At 49.3% G+C, this 17,031-nt stretch overlaps 1 protein-coding gene across 1 annotated transcript in view; it reads right to left on the bottom strand.

The window, feature by feature from the left end:
* LOC117060866 (phospholipid phosphatase 3-like) overlaps nt 1-16,721 on the bottom strand; it is a 32,318-nt gene extending 15,597 nt beyond the window's left edge. The window contains exons 1-2 of the mRNA XM_033173442.1: nt 15,911-16,721; nt 11-168 (exon numbers count right to left, since the gene is read on the bottom strand). Coding sequence (XP_033029333.1) covers nt 11-168; nt 15,911-16,109 — 357 coding nt within the window. The 5' untranslated portion in view covers nt 16,110-16,721. The remainder of the gene's footprint in view (nt 1-10; nt 169-15,910) is intronic.
* Between the last annotated feature and the right edge of the window lie 310 nt (nt 16,722-17,031).

Genomic DNA, 17,031 nt, shown 5'->3' with positions numbered 1-17,031 from the left:
AAAGACTCACCACCAGACAGGCAATGAGGATTCCCACGGAGATGAGCACAGAGTCGCTGACGGTCTCAGTACGCTGCAGCGGGTACCTGATGCTGCTGTCGTTGCAGAAGAAGCCGCGGCGCATGGGGGAAACGAGGCCAACCTCGCAGATGAAGAACGGGATGGATGCTGCAGCCAAGGAAGCGGGCAAGAGAAAGAGAAAGTCAGGGAGAGGGAAGGGTTCTGAGTTCCAAAGCTGTGGTGGCCAAGGCTGGAGGCCGAAGGCTGAGCTGGGACTGCAAAGCCCAGCGTTTTGTAGATTACAGATCTCCCTACCTGCCTATGTAATGCTAGTCCCGAACATCCCATCTGTCTCACCAGAGTGGTCATCTCCCGCTTGGACACTGAAATGCGCTCTACATGGGGCTACCTTTGAAGGTGACCTGGAAACTACAACTAATCCAGAATGCAGCAGCTAGACTGGTGACTGGGAGTGGCCACCAAGACCATATAACACTGGTCCTAAAAGGCCTACATTGGCTCCCAGTACGTTTCCGAGCACAACTCAAAGTGTTGGTGCTGACATTTAAAGCCCTAAATGGCCTTGGCCCAGTATACCTGAAGGAGCGTCTCCACCCCCCATCGTTCAGCCCGGACACTGAGGTCCAGCTCCAAGGGCCTTCTGGTGGTTCCCTCACTGCGAGAAATGAGGTTACAGGGAACCAAGCAAAGGGCCTTCTCGGTGGTGGGGCCCGCCCTGTGGAACACCCTCCCATCAGATGTCAAGGAAATAAACAACTATCTGACTTTTAGAAGACATCTGAAGGTAGCCCTGCTTAGGGAGATTTTTAATGTTTGATGTTTTATTGCTTTATTATTATTAATAACAATATTCTGCTGGGAGCCACCCAGAGTGGCTGGGGAAACCCAGCCGGGTGGGCGGGGTATAAATAATAAATTATTATAATATTATTATTATCCTACTGTAGCATGAGCAAAAAAACATAACCCAGGGTGGAGCTACGCAAACCGGGGACTTGCTTGATTCTCAGTGGCTGGGGTCTCCATGGAATCATAGAGCTGGAGGATTTTCTAGCCCAACCACCTGCAATGCAGGAATCTCTTTGCCCAAAGTGGGTCTTGAACCCACAACCCTGAGATAAAGGGTCTCGTGCTCTTCCAACAAAGCAGATTTAGCCCCAGAGGTTTGCAATTAGGAAGACCTCTGGGAGGCAGCTGTGGGAAGGAAGCAGATTTGAATGACAGGAGTGAAATGGTCCACAAAAATAGGTTTCTTCCATCCATTCCATCAAATTCCCCGATAAGAAACAAGCGATGTCTGCCACACACTGGGGAATGGAATGTGAAACCAGGCACAGTAGAAGCCCCGGGAAAAACACGGAACAAGGCGTTTCAGTCGCAGCTCTTTCTGCCCAAGAGCTTTGGCCCATGGGACACACTGTGTGTCATTTGTCCTAATTAACACAAGGGCCTTGGCATAACGAACTCCCCACCCCACCCTGAGGGATCACCAGTTACCACACCCAAGGGTGGTTTTAGTGCAACATTTAAGAATCAAGGAAGAACTGTTAGAAATGACCCCACTGGCTCACATACACGGCAAAAGGTTTCTCAATGCCAAACACCTACTTGACCTTCCCACATAAACTGAAGATGATAGGCAACATTTGTTGGCTGCTACCTCCCTCATCTGGGATTCAGGGGTGTACTGCCTCCAACTGTGGAGGTTTCATTCTGCTTTCGTGGCAACAGACTCCTCCATGGATTTGCCTAGTTCAGGGGTGGCCAACTTCCAAGAGACTGTGATCTACTCACAGAGTTAAAAACTGGCAGTGATCTACCCAGTTCAGGTCAAAGTTGTTGAGCTTTTTTTTAGGAAGGAAAGCCCTGTTTTGGGGGTTCACGTAAAAGTTGTTGAGCTTCTTTAGGGAAGAGGAAAGCGACGTTGAGCTTTTTTTAGGCAGGAAAGCCCTGTTTTTGGTGGTTCAGGTCATTTTAGGGGTGCAGGGCAAAGACATTGAGATATTTTTTAGGGGAGCCAAAATTTTTTAGCTTCTTTGGGGGGAGCCACTGATCTACTGGTGATCTACCACAGACGTCCAGTGATCTACCGGTAGATCATGATCTACCTGTTGGACATGCCTGGCCTAGTGTAATGCTTGGTTTTCCATAAAGCAACATTTGCAAGCGATCTAGGGGAGCCCAAGTCTGCTTCACTGTGGCACTTTCCATATTCCCTCCGCAGTCTTGTGAATAAGCGCATAAAATAACTAGCCTGAAAAATAATAATATTTCCAAGCCTTTTAAGAGGTTAGCAGCCAGCAGGGAACAGCAGAAGTCCCCTTCCCACCATGGTCAGCATGGAATCAAGAGGCCGGAAGTGGGAAATGCCTTTCAGCAAGCCGAATGGTGGAGAGGCGGAAGAGCAATCTGTTTCTCCTCCATCAGCTCACTTGATTATCATGCTAGCTGTGGGGGAAGAGATTTTGCTTCCTCTGCAACCAGCATGGAAACCAAATGGACTGGCAGAGCAGGGACCTGCCCCTCCTGCGGGAGCACACTCCCTCCCTGGCATCAGTTGTCTGTCGTCGGAACTGTTAATTGGAAGTAGGTTTTGGAAAAAGAAAGAAAGCTGCAGCCCAACACATTTTGGGTCAAACCGTTCTTTGGGGACAATTCGCGTTCTTTATTCCTGCCACCAAGTAATGCTACTTTTTTGTTGCTCCCTACGTGGGGGACCTGGTAGCCCTTCAAGTTACTGTTGGACCTAAACTCCCATCAGCCTCAGCCCATGCTGAAGGATGATGGGAGTTGTAGTCCAGCTACATCTGGAAGGCCCAAAGGAGCCAGTGTGGTGTAGTGGTTAAGAGCGGTAGACTCGTAATCTGGGGAACTGGGTTCGCGTCCCCGCTCCTCCACATGCAGCTGCTGGGTGACCTTGGGCTAGTCACACTTCTCTGAAGTCTCTCAGCCCCACTCACCTCACAGAGCGTTTGTTGTGGGGGAGGAAGGGAAAGGAGAATGTCAGCCGCTTTGAGACTCCTTCAGGTAGTGATAAAGCGGGATATCAAATCCTAACTCCTCTTCTTCTTCTCCCCCCCAGCCAAGCCCTAGTAACTGACTCTGACTCCTCCTGCCAGATGGGTGGGAGAGGATCAGCATGGGTGTAAAGGACTTTCTTGGACCCCCCACCTTCCAACATATAAGGCATGCAGACCCAACTCCCTTCTGAGCTACTGCATGGATGCTGCAGATGAAAGAACAACACAACAAGAAGCAGTCATGAAATTGAGTCACTAGAGCAGTGGTTTTCAACCAGTGTGCCGTGTCACCCTGGGATGCCTTGAATGATAGTCAGGCATGCCGCAGGCAACACTGGCCTCTGGCCCTCTTTTCTTCCCTCCCTCCTTTGATGCCCTCTTGCATCTCTGCCTCCCAAAGGCTGGCAGCAGCTGTTTGTTCATACAAACTCTCCAGGTGAATGGTGCCTCTGGGGCTGGCCAGGGAGTGCTTTCCAGGCCCCTGTGGGGCAGTGTGAGGAGGCACCTCTCTTTGGGGTGTGTGGGGAGGGCAGCAGAAGCTGCCTTGAGGACGCCCAAGGAGAGGGGAGAGGAGAGGAGAGGAGGCTGAGGGAACCCTCCACAAGGAAGGGTGTTTGAAAAAGGGTGAGAGGCTGCCAGCTCTGCAGGCAAGGGGTGACATAACTGGGCTCTTGAGCCCCACAGGGGTGCTGCAAGAAGAATGGAATTGGTCAAGGAAGCTGTGGGCTCAAAAAGGTTGAAAACCTCTCTACTAGAGTATGGGAGTGGGAAACCTTGGCAAAATTCCCATGTGTGACCAAGAAGTTCAGTGGCCGGGCCTTGAGCAAGTTGCTCTCTCTACTTTAGCCTTCCTAGAAGTGCTCCCTGGAAGAGGAGGAGACAAACGAAAGGTTTTTAAAAAGCAAGAAGGTCCCTGTAGGGTGTGAGTGGTCCAGCAAGGGTCAGGTTGCACAGACAGCTGTGCCACGGGAGACGCCAAGGCGAAGACCGCCATAGGCCAAGACAATCAGGGTTCTCTGTCAAACAGCCAAGCCTTTTGGCATCCGCTGAGCTCGGCACATGCATGTGTAGCTAGCCTTCTCTTTGAGAAGGCTCTGGTTTTCCACCGGAATCCGTTGGACTCCTGCCATTCTCCCCTTCTCAGGGGCAACGAGATGGACGTGAAGGTTCGCAGCGGGGAGGAGGAAGAGGGCTAGATTTAGTTGGGCAAAGCAACCAACACAAAGAGCTCAAGGACCTGAGCCACAGACTTGGGGTGGATCAGTGTCTGCTCCAGCCAGAGACACCAGAGAAACATGGGCCATGCCTCCTCGAAGTGGCCTTCTTACCAGAGAGCGTCCCTTCAGCAAAAGTCATGGAGTGAATGAGCTCTCAACCCAGATGGAATTATATTTATGGCAGGGCCAGCAATGGCCATTTGACTGCTAGTGGCCAAACAGAAAATGCCCTCATCTCCTCTGCTGCATACCATACCTTTGCACCTGCCCACTGCCACCCAGTGACAATGGTGGGCACACATGGGGGGGGTGCGCACAGGGGAAGATGCAGCAGAAAAATGGCACCAGTGGGCACGAGGAGGAGGCCAATAAGCTCAGGAGGCAGATCTACCACCTCTTCCAGGTATTCAGAGCCTGCCACCCTGATGCAACTGCCTCACCTTGCCTGGTGGGCAGGTCAGCCCTGGAGGGACAAGAGAACCACATCCATTTGTTTATCAGTTTGCAGCTGGGAGATCTGTGGACAGACTATAGATCACCACACTTTCTTTTAGAATGGGGGGGGGGCAGAACCTGCGGCTCTCCAGATGTTGCTTAGAACTGTACAGACGAGAAATCTGAAAAAAACGTACCGGTACCTCAGCACAAGACCCAAGAACACAAGTACAATCGTACCTTGGATCCCATACGCCACAAACCCAGAAGTGGGTGTTCCGGTTTGCAAATGCTCTTTGGAACCCGAATGTCCGACACGGCTTCCGATTGGCTTCAGGAACTTCCTGCAGCCAATCGGAAGCCGCGCTTTGGTTTCTGAACGTTTTGGAAGTCGAACGGAATTCCGGAACAGCTTCTGTTCGACTTCCAAGGAACGACTGTAGGCTGTGTTCGTCTTCCATTTATTTATTATGACTAATTCTTGCAAATATATCTTTTCCCCTTTATAAACATAAAAAAGGCCTTGCTCGTCATCTCACAATAAACTTTCCAGCTTCCCACAATAGCCCCCTTGCCTGGAATAATCACTACCCATCTCACCTTATATGGAGCCTCAGCCTTCTCAATGCATGCACAGATTCCCTGGCACTTGGAGAGGGCTATTAATATACAGGGCTCTCGGCTGCACTGAGACATTCACACTGCCTTGCTTGGTCAGCTGCCCAGAGCCAAGGGCTCAGGTGTTGCGGTCCAGAGAGGGAGAGGCCCAGTGACTGGGTGCCAGGGCTCAGCAACACCCCAGAGGAATTATATATATAGGACTTTCTTGTGACCACGAGGCACGAAGCAGCACCCAGCTGGCACCATGAGCTGCAGATCTGGAATTGCCATCCTTTGACATCTTTGGCTGCTGCTCTGCACGGCTGCAAACCCTCACGCTAGAGTTCCCGTCCCTGCTCAGCAGCTGCCTGTTACGGCTCAGTCTCCTGGATGGAGCTGCTTTGTGCCAAAGGGACCAGCTCTGTGCCCTCGGCGACATTCCTCTGGCGTTCTTCTGCTGGGTGTTGCTCCTGACATGTTGGGAACAAGTGGCAGCCTGCCTGGCCCCCTCCCACAGCAACACCCAGGCGAGCAAGACTCAACCTGTGGCGCTTCCTCAGTGCAAAGGGGGAAGAGGGATTAAAAAAACAGGGCTGGGCCTGGAAGAAGGCTAGGGGATGCCCACAGGGGTTGGGAACACTGCCAGGCAGGGGGCAAAGCAGGCGGGCTGGACCACCAGGGCTAAAAACCAGGAGCCTCTTGCTCTGTGACCCACTGAGGAGAGACACTTGATGGAAGCTTTGTTTGTCCAATGAAACAAACTGAAGAAGTGTGCGTGCACATGAAAGCTCATACCAGTAACAAACTTAGTTGGTCCCTAAGGTGCTACTGGAAGGAATTTTTTATTTTTTAATTTTGTTTTGTCCAACAGTCTACTTCCCACCAACCAAAATTCCAGCTCCACCATGGCTTTATTCCCCAGTGGCCCACTCTCAGAACGAAGAGGAAGAACCAGATGCCAGCCTCGCTTGGCTAGCCCTCTACAGTTGTACCTTGGTTCCCGAATGGCTTGGCTCCCGAATGCCACAAATCCAGAAGTGATTTGCGAATTAATATACAGGGCTCTCAGCTGCACTGAGACATTCACACTGCCTTGCTTGGTCAGCTGCCCAGAGCCAAGGGCTCAGGTGGTTTGCGAATGTTTTTTGGAAGCCGAACGTCTGTTTCGGCTGTCAGCATTGTTTCCGGGGGCCAATCAGAAGCTGCGCGTTAGTTTGTGAATGTTTTGGAAGCCGAACTGACTTCCAGAGAGGATTGAGTTCAGGAACCAAGGTACCACTGTACTCTCTTCCTCAAGTGGGGGAGGGCCCCCCCAAAAAAGGACAAGAGTAACAGCAATGTGAAAATGCGATCCATACTTTGGAACTCCCTGCCTGGTTCACATCAAGTAGGCACCTTCGCTGTATTCATTTCCGGCACGTGCTAAAAACATTCCGGTTTAGGCAAGCCTGTCCAGATGCTTAGAAATGCTGGTGTGGATTTTAAACTCTTTTACCATTTTAACTTTTTGTGTTTTTTTTTAAAAAAATATTGCTTTATTTTTTTCTGGGTTTTATTGTTTTGTAAACTGCTTTGAGGTTTTGTTTTGTTTTGTTCAAACAATCAAACAGTATATAAATTTCATGTAATCAATAAATAAATTACTTTCCCACAGTGTCACACATTTCAACCCTCGAAAGGTCAAGGCCTGCTCCCCAATTCACGCTAGCCTGGTTTCCCCATTACTTCATAAGTACAGGACGATTTTACACCTCCCTGCTGCTCTCGGGGACCGATCCTACTGCAACGTACAGTGTTGCTCGGCTCCGCACAGCAGCGCTCGAGATTCGTAGGACGACCTGTGCCACAAATCAGTTTTAATGAACATAACAGAGTGCTCTGTAAATGATAGTTAAAGCCTTTCTATATCAGCCTTCTGCGCTCTTCCACACCCGCCCAATGTTCCTGAGCCTTTTTTTAGATACTTTTAAGGTAAAAGTAAAGGGACCCCTGATCATTAGGTCCAGTCATGTCCGACTCTGGGGTTGCGGCGCTCATCTCGCGTTAATGGCCGAGGGAGCCGACGTACAGCTTCCAGGTCATGTGGCCAGCATGACTAAGCCGCTTCTGGTGAGCCAGAGCAGCGCATAGAAACACCGTTTACCTTCCCACCAGAGTGGTACCTATTTATCTACTTTCATTCTGACGTGCTTTCGAACTGCTAGGTGGGCAGGAGCTGGGACCAAGCAACGGGAGCTCACCCGTGCGTCTCTACTTATGTACAGTGGTGCCCCGCTAGACGAATGCCTCGCTAGACGAAAAACTCGCTAGACAAAGGCATTCGTTTAGCGGAAGGCTGCCCCACAAGACGAATTTGTCTATGGGGCTGCCTCGCAAGATGAAATTTTTCCCCCGTCTAGCGAAAACCGCGGTTTGCATTGCCGCTTCGCTAGACAAAAAAACCGCTAGACGAAAATACTCGCAGAACGAATTATTTTCGTCTAGCGGGGCACCACTGTACGTTTCCAGTTATGACTGGACCTCCGGAACGGATTATGGTTGTAAGCAGAGGTTCCACTGTACTTTCAATAAATAAACAATGAACTATACCAAACCACTGATTTGGTGCAGCTGGCTTGGTACTGCCCGCTCTGGCAAGTAACAGCTCTCCAGGCAATCTTCTACCCCAGCCTTGCTTTTCAATATCCTTTTAACTGGTGATGCGAAGGATATGAACTATAGGCCTCTGTGCAAAGCACACACTCTACCTGTGAGCTATGAGCCTCTCCCAAAAAAACGTGTCTAGGGATTTGAATCAGGAATCCTGTGGGTATGACAGGCTACCATCACAAAAGCAGATAAGACAACTTCAGGCATAAACCCCAAACTGTATTTCAAGTTTCCCCGCATACCTGCCTACACACAACAGAGATGCCAAGAAACTAAGAAGCAGGATGGCATGACCAGGTCCAAAATTAATTACCATGCCTTTAACTCTCAAGGAAACTGATATCTGACCCCTGGATCAGGGTTGTCAGGGATCCTAATTTGGTCTGCAAGGCTGTTCCCCCCCCCCCCCAAAAAAAACCCACGCCCTATCAGCCTGTCACCCGACATCACACAGATCTGATGGGACAGGTCAAGATGTGTATGGGAAAGAAAGAATGAGCTCCTGGTTGTTCCTTGGCAAGCAGGGACTGTAGGTGGCACCTTTTAGAACTGGTGTCAAATACCAAGTGGCTTCACTTGGTAGCTCCCAATCAGAGCTCTCCAGTGGATCCCTACAAATCTCACTGGGAACTCTCAGCTGCAGCTGACCACTGCTGAAATCTGGGTTTGCGGTTGTGGTTGGAAGCTCCTCTCAGCAGGATCTTCCGTCGCAGTGTGGCTTGAGCAAGGTGCATGATCACAGCTTACTTCAAGTGGCCTTGCAGGGCTCCCTCCTCAGATGGGAAGGGGTTGTGTATTACTTCCTTTGGTTCAAAGCATAGCGAGTTCATTCTGCTAAGTCCTGCTGCATAGAGGCAGCAGCTCACAAGACTGGCCTCCAAGGATCAGTGTAAAGGGACAACCCCTCCCTCTAATAGGATAGTTTTGCTCCTGGCATTTCTAGCCCTTTAGAGCAGGGGTCAGCAAACTTTTTCAGCAGGGGACCGGTCCACTGTTCCTCAGACCTTGTGGTGGGCCAGACTATATTTTGAAAAAATATATGAACGAATTCCTATGCCCCACAAATCACCCAGAGATGCATTTTAAATAAAAGCACACATTCTACTCATGTAAAAAACACCAGGCAGGCCCCACAAATAACCCAGAGATGCATTTTAAATAAAAGGACACATTCTACCCATGTAAAAACACGCTGATTCCCTGACCGTCTGCAGGCTGCATTTAGAAGGTGATTGGACCGCATCCGGCCCCTGGGCCTTAGTTTGGGGACCCCTGCTTCAGAGGGTCGCAGTGCCAAGGGCTGGGCACTGTGAAATTCTGTCATGTTGCACATAAGCAGAGAATGAGGTAATGGGGCAAAAAATGAAGTCCTAAGTAACTCCTCTTCATATTCTCCCTGCCCTGCACTTGAAAGTTCAGAGGAATTTCAGGCACCAAATGAGTTTCCATTGGGCTTTCCGGTGGTCTGAGAACGCCACTTGTGTGCCCCTTTTGCCTACTAGATGATCACAAACCATGCAAAATTTGCCAACGTATTTTATTTATTACATTTGTCCGTTGCTTTTTCTTGCCCAAGGCAACTCAAAGTGACTTGCAACCAAATAAACAAACAAAAGAAAAACCCCAACCCACATGGATACATTAAAACCAAGGGAAAAAATATACCTGTACAGCGGAACCTCGGTTCACGAACGGCTCCGCTGACGAACGTTTTGGAAGCCGAATGCCAAAAACCCGGAAGTAACTGCTTTGGTTTTCGAACAATTTTTGGAAGCCGAACGTGCTACGCAGCTTCCATTTTGAGTTTACCTATTTAATTGAAGCTTCCCGTTTCAGTTTTCGAACGTTTTGGAAGTTGAACGGTCCTCCGGAACGGATTACATTTGAAAACAGAGGTTCCACTGTATATCTATAGGCACATTTTGCTTAATTTGCATGTTCCCATTTCTGGTGCAGAACTTTGACTATTATTATTTTTTGTAAGCACAGAGTACATACAGGTGAAACTCGAAAAATTAGAATATTGTGGAAAGGTTCATTTCTTTCAGTAATTCAACTTAAAAGGTGAAACTAATATATGAGATAGACTCATGACATGCAAAGCGAGATATGTCAAGCCTCTATTTGTTATAATTGTGATGATTATGGCGTACAGCTGATGAGAACCCCAAATTAACAATTTCAACTTTGGGGTTTTCATCAGCTGTACGCCATAATCGTCACAATTATAACAAGCAAAGGCTTGACATATCTCGCTTTGCATGTCATGAGTCTACCTCATATATTAAACTCCAGTAGCTAATGAAAACAATTGCTTACATAAATGGACTTTTCCACGATATTCTAATTTTCCAAGTTTCACCTGTATTGCCTTGGCAATAGCTAAGTGGAGGAGAAAGGATCCATTGGTTTCTATGCAAACAGAGCACTGCCAATCTACTCGGCTTCTTTCACAGGGATATGGCCACATTTAAAAGTTAACAACAGTGTTAGAAACTGGGATAGAACAGCTAGGAGCCAAACAGCTCCTGGGACCTGGGTTGTGGGTGCCAAAACAGAATATCTCGTTGCCATTTGGAGAGGGGGGTATTGGCAACACTTTTTATTTATTATTTTGATTAGCATGAACTAATACCTAATTCACATGTGACACATTGTTGATATCACTTTTTTTAACATAAATTGTTAAAACATGTTTAATTTGGTGTTTACAATAAAAAATATTGGTACCATACTTCAGTTTTCAAAACACTCTACCCTTTATTGTTAAACTCCTTAACATATTGCCTATCCTTAAAATGTACTTTGAGCCTTCAAAGCACACACATTTCAGTAATCCTTGAGTGTCAGCCAGGCACAAAAAATGGCACCCAGACTTTTTGAGGTGCTTGCAAATTGAGAATCTTTAGGCGCAAAATGCGCCTGCTAATTTCAAACCCTGGTTAACAACACCTGTACTATTGTAAGGGCACTAGAATGAGGTGAACCCTCTGCCCTTAAACATCTACAGCCAGCAATTAAGGATCATATTTCCTCCGCCATGAACTAATAGGAAGCCCTTAGGCAATCTATTCTCTCAGCCTCAGTTGCCGTATCTGCAAATTGGGTACAACACAGTTGATCTAACTTACAGGTTTGTTAAAAGATTAAAAAAAAATCTAATGCTCGTTAAGCTGTTTGAACACCCTAAAGCACTATATAAATGCTTGCCTTTATAGACAGAAGCCCACTGAGACACAGGCTTCCTTGAACTTTATGGAAACAGATAACCTTACCATGGCAGCAATGGTACAAGCGGTTCCTCTCTTAGGACCCTCGTACTTACAGGACAACCTCTCCTGGTATGTCCTGCAGAGGACCCTAAGGTCCATGAACAATAATAGCTTAAAGGTCCTGGGCCCTAAGGAAGCCAGACTATCCTCCACCTGGGCCAGGGCTTTTTCAGTGATGGCTCCGACCTGGTGGAATGCTCTGTCTCACGAGACTAGGGCCATGCAGGACTTGATCTCCTTCCGCAGGGTCTGTAAGACAGAGCTATTCCACCTGGCCTTCAATTTGAATTAGTTGGCCACTGTGGAAAACAGGATGCTGGGCTAGAGAAGACTTTGGTTCGCTCCAGCAAGGGTCTCTTATGATGTCCTTTTGAGATATCTAGTAAAGGGACATTTTTCCATATGTGGTGGGACTGTAAAATCATAAAGAAATGTTGGGAAATGATTTATAATGAAATAATGCTGTATTGTTTTAACACTCAATTGGAAGCCACCCAGAGTGGCTGGGGTACAAATAAATTATGATTATGATTATGATTATTACATTAGCAGGGTTTTTAAATTACTTGTAATTTTGTTATGAATGGATAATAAGTAATTTAAATATGGTTTCAAGCTGAACAATGGACATGCAGTATATTGATAAATTATAGAAACAAGGAAGGGACTAGAGGGAAGTCAATTTGTTTTGTTTTGCTTAGTTTCTGTATTGTTATTGGGTTTTTTTGTTTTTTTGTTAAATCAATAGATTGTTATATAAAAAAGAGAGATATTCAGTAAATGTTTCAGGTGACTCACGTTTCCCTCTTTTGGGGCCCATGGGCCCATTTGCAAACTGCAGAAACTGTTATGGGCACTACACCAAACATCTTGCACCCAACCTATTGCATTAGCCCCTGACAGGCCTAATTTCATCAGAGGGGAGGGCAAGGCACCCTGTGGACAATGGGGAAGGCTTTGCAGGCACATGCAGAGTGGCATATTGGTGACATCTGGGCCAGAATAACCAGGGAAGCATGAAAGAAGGCAGACGTTGGTTCTTGCAGGACACACTGTCTCAGCTTTGTTTGTTCTACAGCGGAAGACTCTTGCCCTTGCTGTAGCAGAGAGGAGGGGAATGCATAGGGCCATCCTGTTCCCTGTCCTGCTACAGCAGGGGTTGGCAACCTCAGGCCCATGGGCTGGATGCGGCCAACAAAGACCGTTTTACCGGCCTATGAGCCACCTGCTTGGCAAGTCCCTGCACGCACAGATACCAGGAATGGCGTCTGCGCATGCACAGATACCAGAAACCGCATCTGCGCATGCCCAGACGCCAAAAATCGCTTCTGCACAGGCACGGTTTTCGGCGTCTGGGCATGCACAGACGCGATTTCCGGCGCCGCAGACATGCACAGACGCGATTTCTGGCATCGCGCTGCGCATGTCTGGCCCACAGACAATCTCCGTGGGAATGATGTGGCCCATGGCCTGCGCTAGAGAATGGGTAAGCAAACTAAGGCCCGGGGGCTGGATCCGGCCCAATCACCTTCTAAATCCGGCCTACAGACTGTCTGGGAATCAGCATGTTTTTACATGAGTAGAATGTGTGCTTTTATTTAAAATGCATCTCTGGGTTATTTGTGGGGCATAGGAATTCATTCTTTTTTTCTTTTCAAAATATAGTCTGGCCCCTCACAAGGTCTGAGGGACAGTGGACCGGCCCCCTGCTGGAAAAGTTTGCTGACCCCTGCGCTAGAGCTACGGTTTCCAAACCTCAGTGGTTTCCACTTCCCATCAGTCTCAATTCTCAAATGCTTCCCTCCTGATACCTCCTCCCTCCTCTACTTCCAAGCTACATCCAGTTGGGATCCTGGCCAGAAAATGATTTAAAGAGACGGGAGCAATAGTTCTCTGGCTGAGCTGGGATTCGAACTTGCGTTTCCCGCTTCAGAAACTTGCCTTCCCAAGTTTCCCCTCAACTCTCTTATGTATTAATCAACACCATCCAGCAGGTAATTAAGGGGTTGTGTAAACCCCAAATCTGGTATTGGGGGATAGAATTTAGTTCCCTGGGAAAATCAGTTTTAATTAAACGGCAACCAATTAAGTTTCTAGCCCTGAGGTTTTGGAGCAATGCTTTGGGAGCAAATGGGCTGTGCCTGGGGAGATGTCATAAGGCAGAAGTGTTGCTGGATTAGGTTTCTAGGGGTTGAGTTTTGAACCCCCAAAGCTTCTTGCCCTTCTCCATACTTAGCTGAATCAGAAACCAACAGTTGCATTGAACCACGCAGAGCAAGCTAAGATAGGATGGCTGGGTGCCCTGGGGCAATGGCTCCACCATGACATTTCATTAAACTCTGACCATAGGTTTATTACCTGCCCGCAGACTGTCTCGCCAGAGTGGTGCACGCTCTAGTTATCTCCTGCTTGGACTACAGTCATACCTCGTGTTGCGTAGGTTCGGGTTACGCACCTCCACGACCCGGAAGTCCTCCACGAAGCTTGTGCAACATGCGAGTGCGCAAAAGCGTTCTGCGCACTTCGCGCATGCGCAGAAGCGCAAAACCCGCAAACTTCCGGGTTTTTCCTTTTTTTCTTTGTTCGTTCATGCTAAGTACGCCTGGGTTACGTGGCGCGACCCGGAATGGATCGCGTATGTAACACAGGGTACCACTGTACTTCAATGCGCTCTACGCGGGGCTACCTTTGAAAGTGACCTGGAAACTACACTTAATCCAGAATGCGGCAGCTAGACTGGTGACTGAAAGTGGCCGCTGATACCATAAAACACCGGTCCTGAAAGACCTACATTGGCTCCCAGTACGTTTCCAGGCACAATTCAAAGTGTTGGTGCTGACCTTTAAAGCCCTAAATGGCCTCTGCCCAGTATACCTGAAGAAGCGTCTCCACCCCCCATCGTTCAGCCCGGGCACTGAGGTCCAGCTCTGAAGGCCTTCTGGCGGTTCCCTCACTGCGAGAAGTGAGGTTACAGGGAACCAGGCAGAGGGCCTTCTCGGTAGTGGCGCCCGCCCTGTGGAATGCCCTCCCATCAGATGTCAAGGAAATAAACAACTATCTGACTTTTAGAAGACATCTGAAGGCAGCCCTGTTTAGGGAAGTTTTTAATGTTTGATGTTTTATTGTGTTTTTAATATTCTGTTGGGAGCCACCTTGAGTAGCTGGGGAGGCACATCCAGATAGGCAGGGTATAAGTAATACTTTATTTATTTATATTATATTTATATTTATATTTATATTTATTTACACTAGGGCTTAATAGAGCAACTGTGCCCCATGGGCCAGGCATCTGAAAATCCAATGTCTAAGGGAGAAACTAGATGTTATCACAACCCTGTGATTCCTTATAAAAACACAAATTTCAGGGGTAATTAACCCTTCTCCACTCACCAGTTCTCCTCCATGACCCGTGACCAGAAATATGCCTGACTGGGGAAAGAAGGGGAGGGGTGGTTTGGGAAAACCACTGGGTGTGTGGAAGCAGGAAGCCCTGCCCTACCACCCACCAGATCTCCTCTGAAGGTGACCCCTCCTCTGTATTATCATTAACCAGGGGAGCTGTATGGGTTCCTTCTCATGTGTAGTTCTGCCCTGAAGGCAGTCTCCTCCCCTTGACTCAAGGCAAGGTCACCTCTGATCACAAACTGGGTTCCTCGGGTTCTTCCATGTGCACTTCTTTGCAACGTGTTGCTAAAAGTCTACCAGAGAGGAACAAGTCCAAAAGACGGGAATAAAAGCTGAAGAGCTTCCAATACAAATTGTGTGTGTGTGTGTGTGTGTGTGTGATCAGGATGTTTTAATCATAGCAGTTCCCCACCAGGAATCATGCAATGGCATCCGGAACTAAAGAGCCAGAGAAGAAATGCAACTGCTACAATTCCTCGAATCCTCCACATGGCTTCCAGGTATCCAGCACGGTCCCTGAGTGGCTGGAGGAAACACAGCCAGGTGGGCGCGGTATAATAATAATGATGATGATGATAATAATAATAATAATAATAATTACTCCTGAGCTGGGATCTCAACAGTAGCCTCTGGCCCAACAACTCAAAAGGGTAAAGAAAGAACTATGCTGCTGTTAGTGTCTTAAACTTCTCAGTGGGAAAAAGATTAAGGTATTCCTGTTCCAGCTGGGCTGAATATATGGAGGCTTAATGTCCCTTGCAGTGGTTGCCAAGGATCAAAGCAAAGTGCTCCATGAATTAAAATAATATCTGAGCAGAGTGTTGGGCTGCACATGTTCCGATTTAGATAGACCCTTCCAGCTTGCAGAATTGGCACCAGTCAGCCTCTTAATATCAGGGTTGTAGGTTCGAGCCCCATGTTGGGCAAAAGATTCCTGCATTGGAGGGGGTTGGACTAAATGACCCTCAGGGTGCCTTCTTGCTCTATGATTCTATGAAAGGCTGGAGAAATGAGCACAGGCTGCCTGGTTATCTTTTAACATTGTACCCAGCTCCCTGCTGCATTACCAGATGTGCAAATAACCAGAAGGTGAAATAAGCTACATGCAATAAGCACGCCAACACACACACACACACAAAAAAAAAAAATCAAGCAATTGCAAATCACCAATTAGGGGGATTAAGAGAATCCTTTGCCTGGATTCAGGATTTCATCTCGAGAAAGCTAATTGGTTTCCAGAGCAAATTCCCACTTTCCTGGTAAAATCCCAGCCCCTCCGCGCCCCACTCACCCACGAGCAGGCACACGACATCCACAGCCACCAAGGTCTTCCTCAGCGCAGCTCTGGGAGCAGCTAAGTCCCCACCTCGAGACCTGGGCCTCCGCACCGTCACCTGGACGTCGCCCTGGTGGCGAGGCCAAGCCAGAGGCTCCGCGTTGAGCGGCTGCCGGGACAGGGCGTGGATGAGTGCGTCGGGATCTTTTTGCATGATCTTTGCAGAGCAACCTGCCGCTGCGGGATCGGGCGGGATCCAGCTCCTTAGTCCATGCGGTTCAAACACAGTCCGGAGCCTCGGGTCCCTGGGGGAAGGAGAGCAGAGCCGCGCTGGGCTTCAGTCAACGGGGAGGAAGGCGCCAGTCTTCTAGTCCCTGGTGAGAGCGGCTGGAGGGGGCAGAAAGCCGGACCTGGAGCGCCAGGGTGGGGCAGGGGCTCCCGTCGGCTCCTGGAAGTCCTCTGCAATCCAGATCTTCTCAGGGATCGAAGGGGGGGAGGGGCAGACCGCCTGGCAAGGAGCGCAAACAAACAAACAAACAAAGTTTCCTCGCCTCGGCATCAGCACGGGAACAAAGAGCAGCTCCGGAGGCGCTCAGGGGGGCGCACGAGAGCGCAGCAGCCTCGGGCCCGGGGCCACTTGGGAAGGACCCTTGGCGACTCTCCCCACCCGCTCTCACGAGGCGGGGCCAAGGAGCGGGCAAAGTCCGGCACGACGGGGCGGACGGGTGGCGGTGGGAGAGCCAACCCAGCGCTCGCCGGCCCCGGAGGCGCTGGGCGAAGCTTTCCTCCGGGTCCCCCCGCCCCCGAAATGCTCGGGCAACCCGATGGGGCGGAGCGAGAGCGTCTCCCGTCGAAGGGCGGAGCGCGTTCGGGGGCGGCGGCGGCAGCTGCCTCGGGGCAGAGACCCGCCTGGGCGTCGCTCCTCCAGGCCCGGAGCGCGAAGCGAAGCGTGTCTCGCCCTCTGTCCTCTTCCAGCCTGACTGGCCTGGTCCGGCCAGCCCCGCTCTGGTCGCTCCTCCCGGCGCAGCCCCGCTCCGTCCAGGGAAAGGGAAGCCGGATGCGATCCAAGCCGCATCGACTTGGAAGCGAGCTCCCCGGGTTCAATCGGAGCTGCTCCCGACGAAAGCCAGCCGATC

The sequence above is a fragment of the Lacerta agilis genome, chromosome 16 (genome assembly GCF_009819535.1).
Source record: "Lacerta agilis isolate rLacAgi1 chromosome 16, rLacAgi1.pri, whole genome shotgun sequence".
Classification (NCBI taxonomy): Eukaryota; Metazoa; Chordata; class Lepidosauria; order Squamata; family Lacertidae; genus Lacerta; species Lacerta agilis.
The sequence above is the reverse complement of the archived record's forward strand: the minus strand, read 5'-3'. Positions and strand labels throughout refer to the sequence as shown.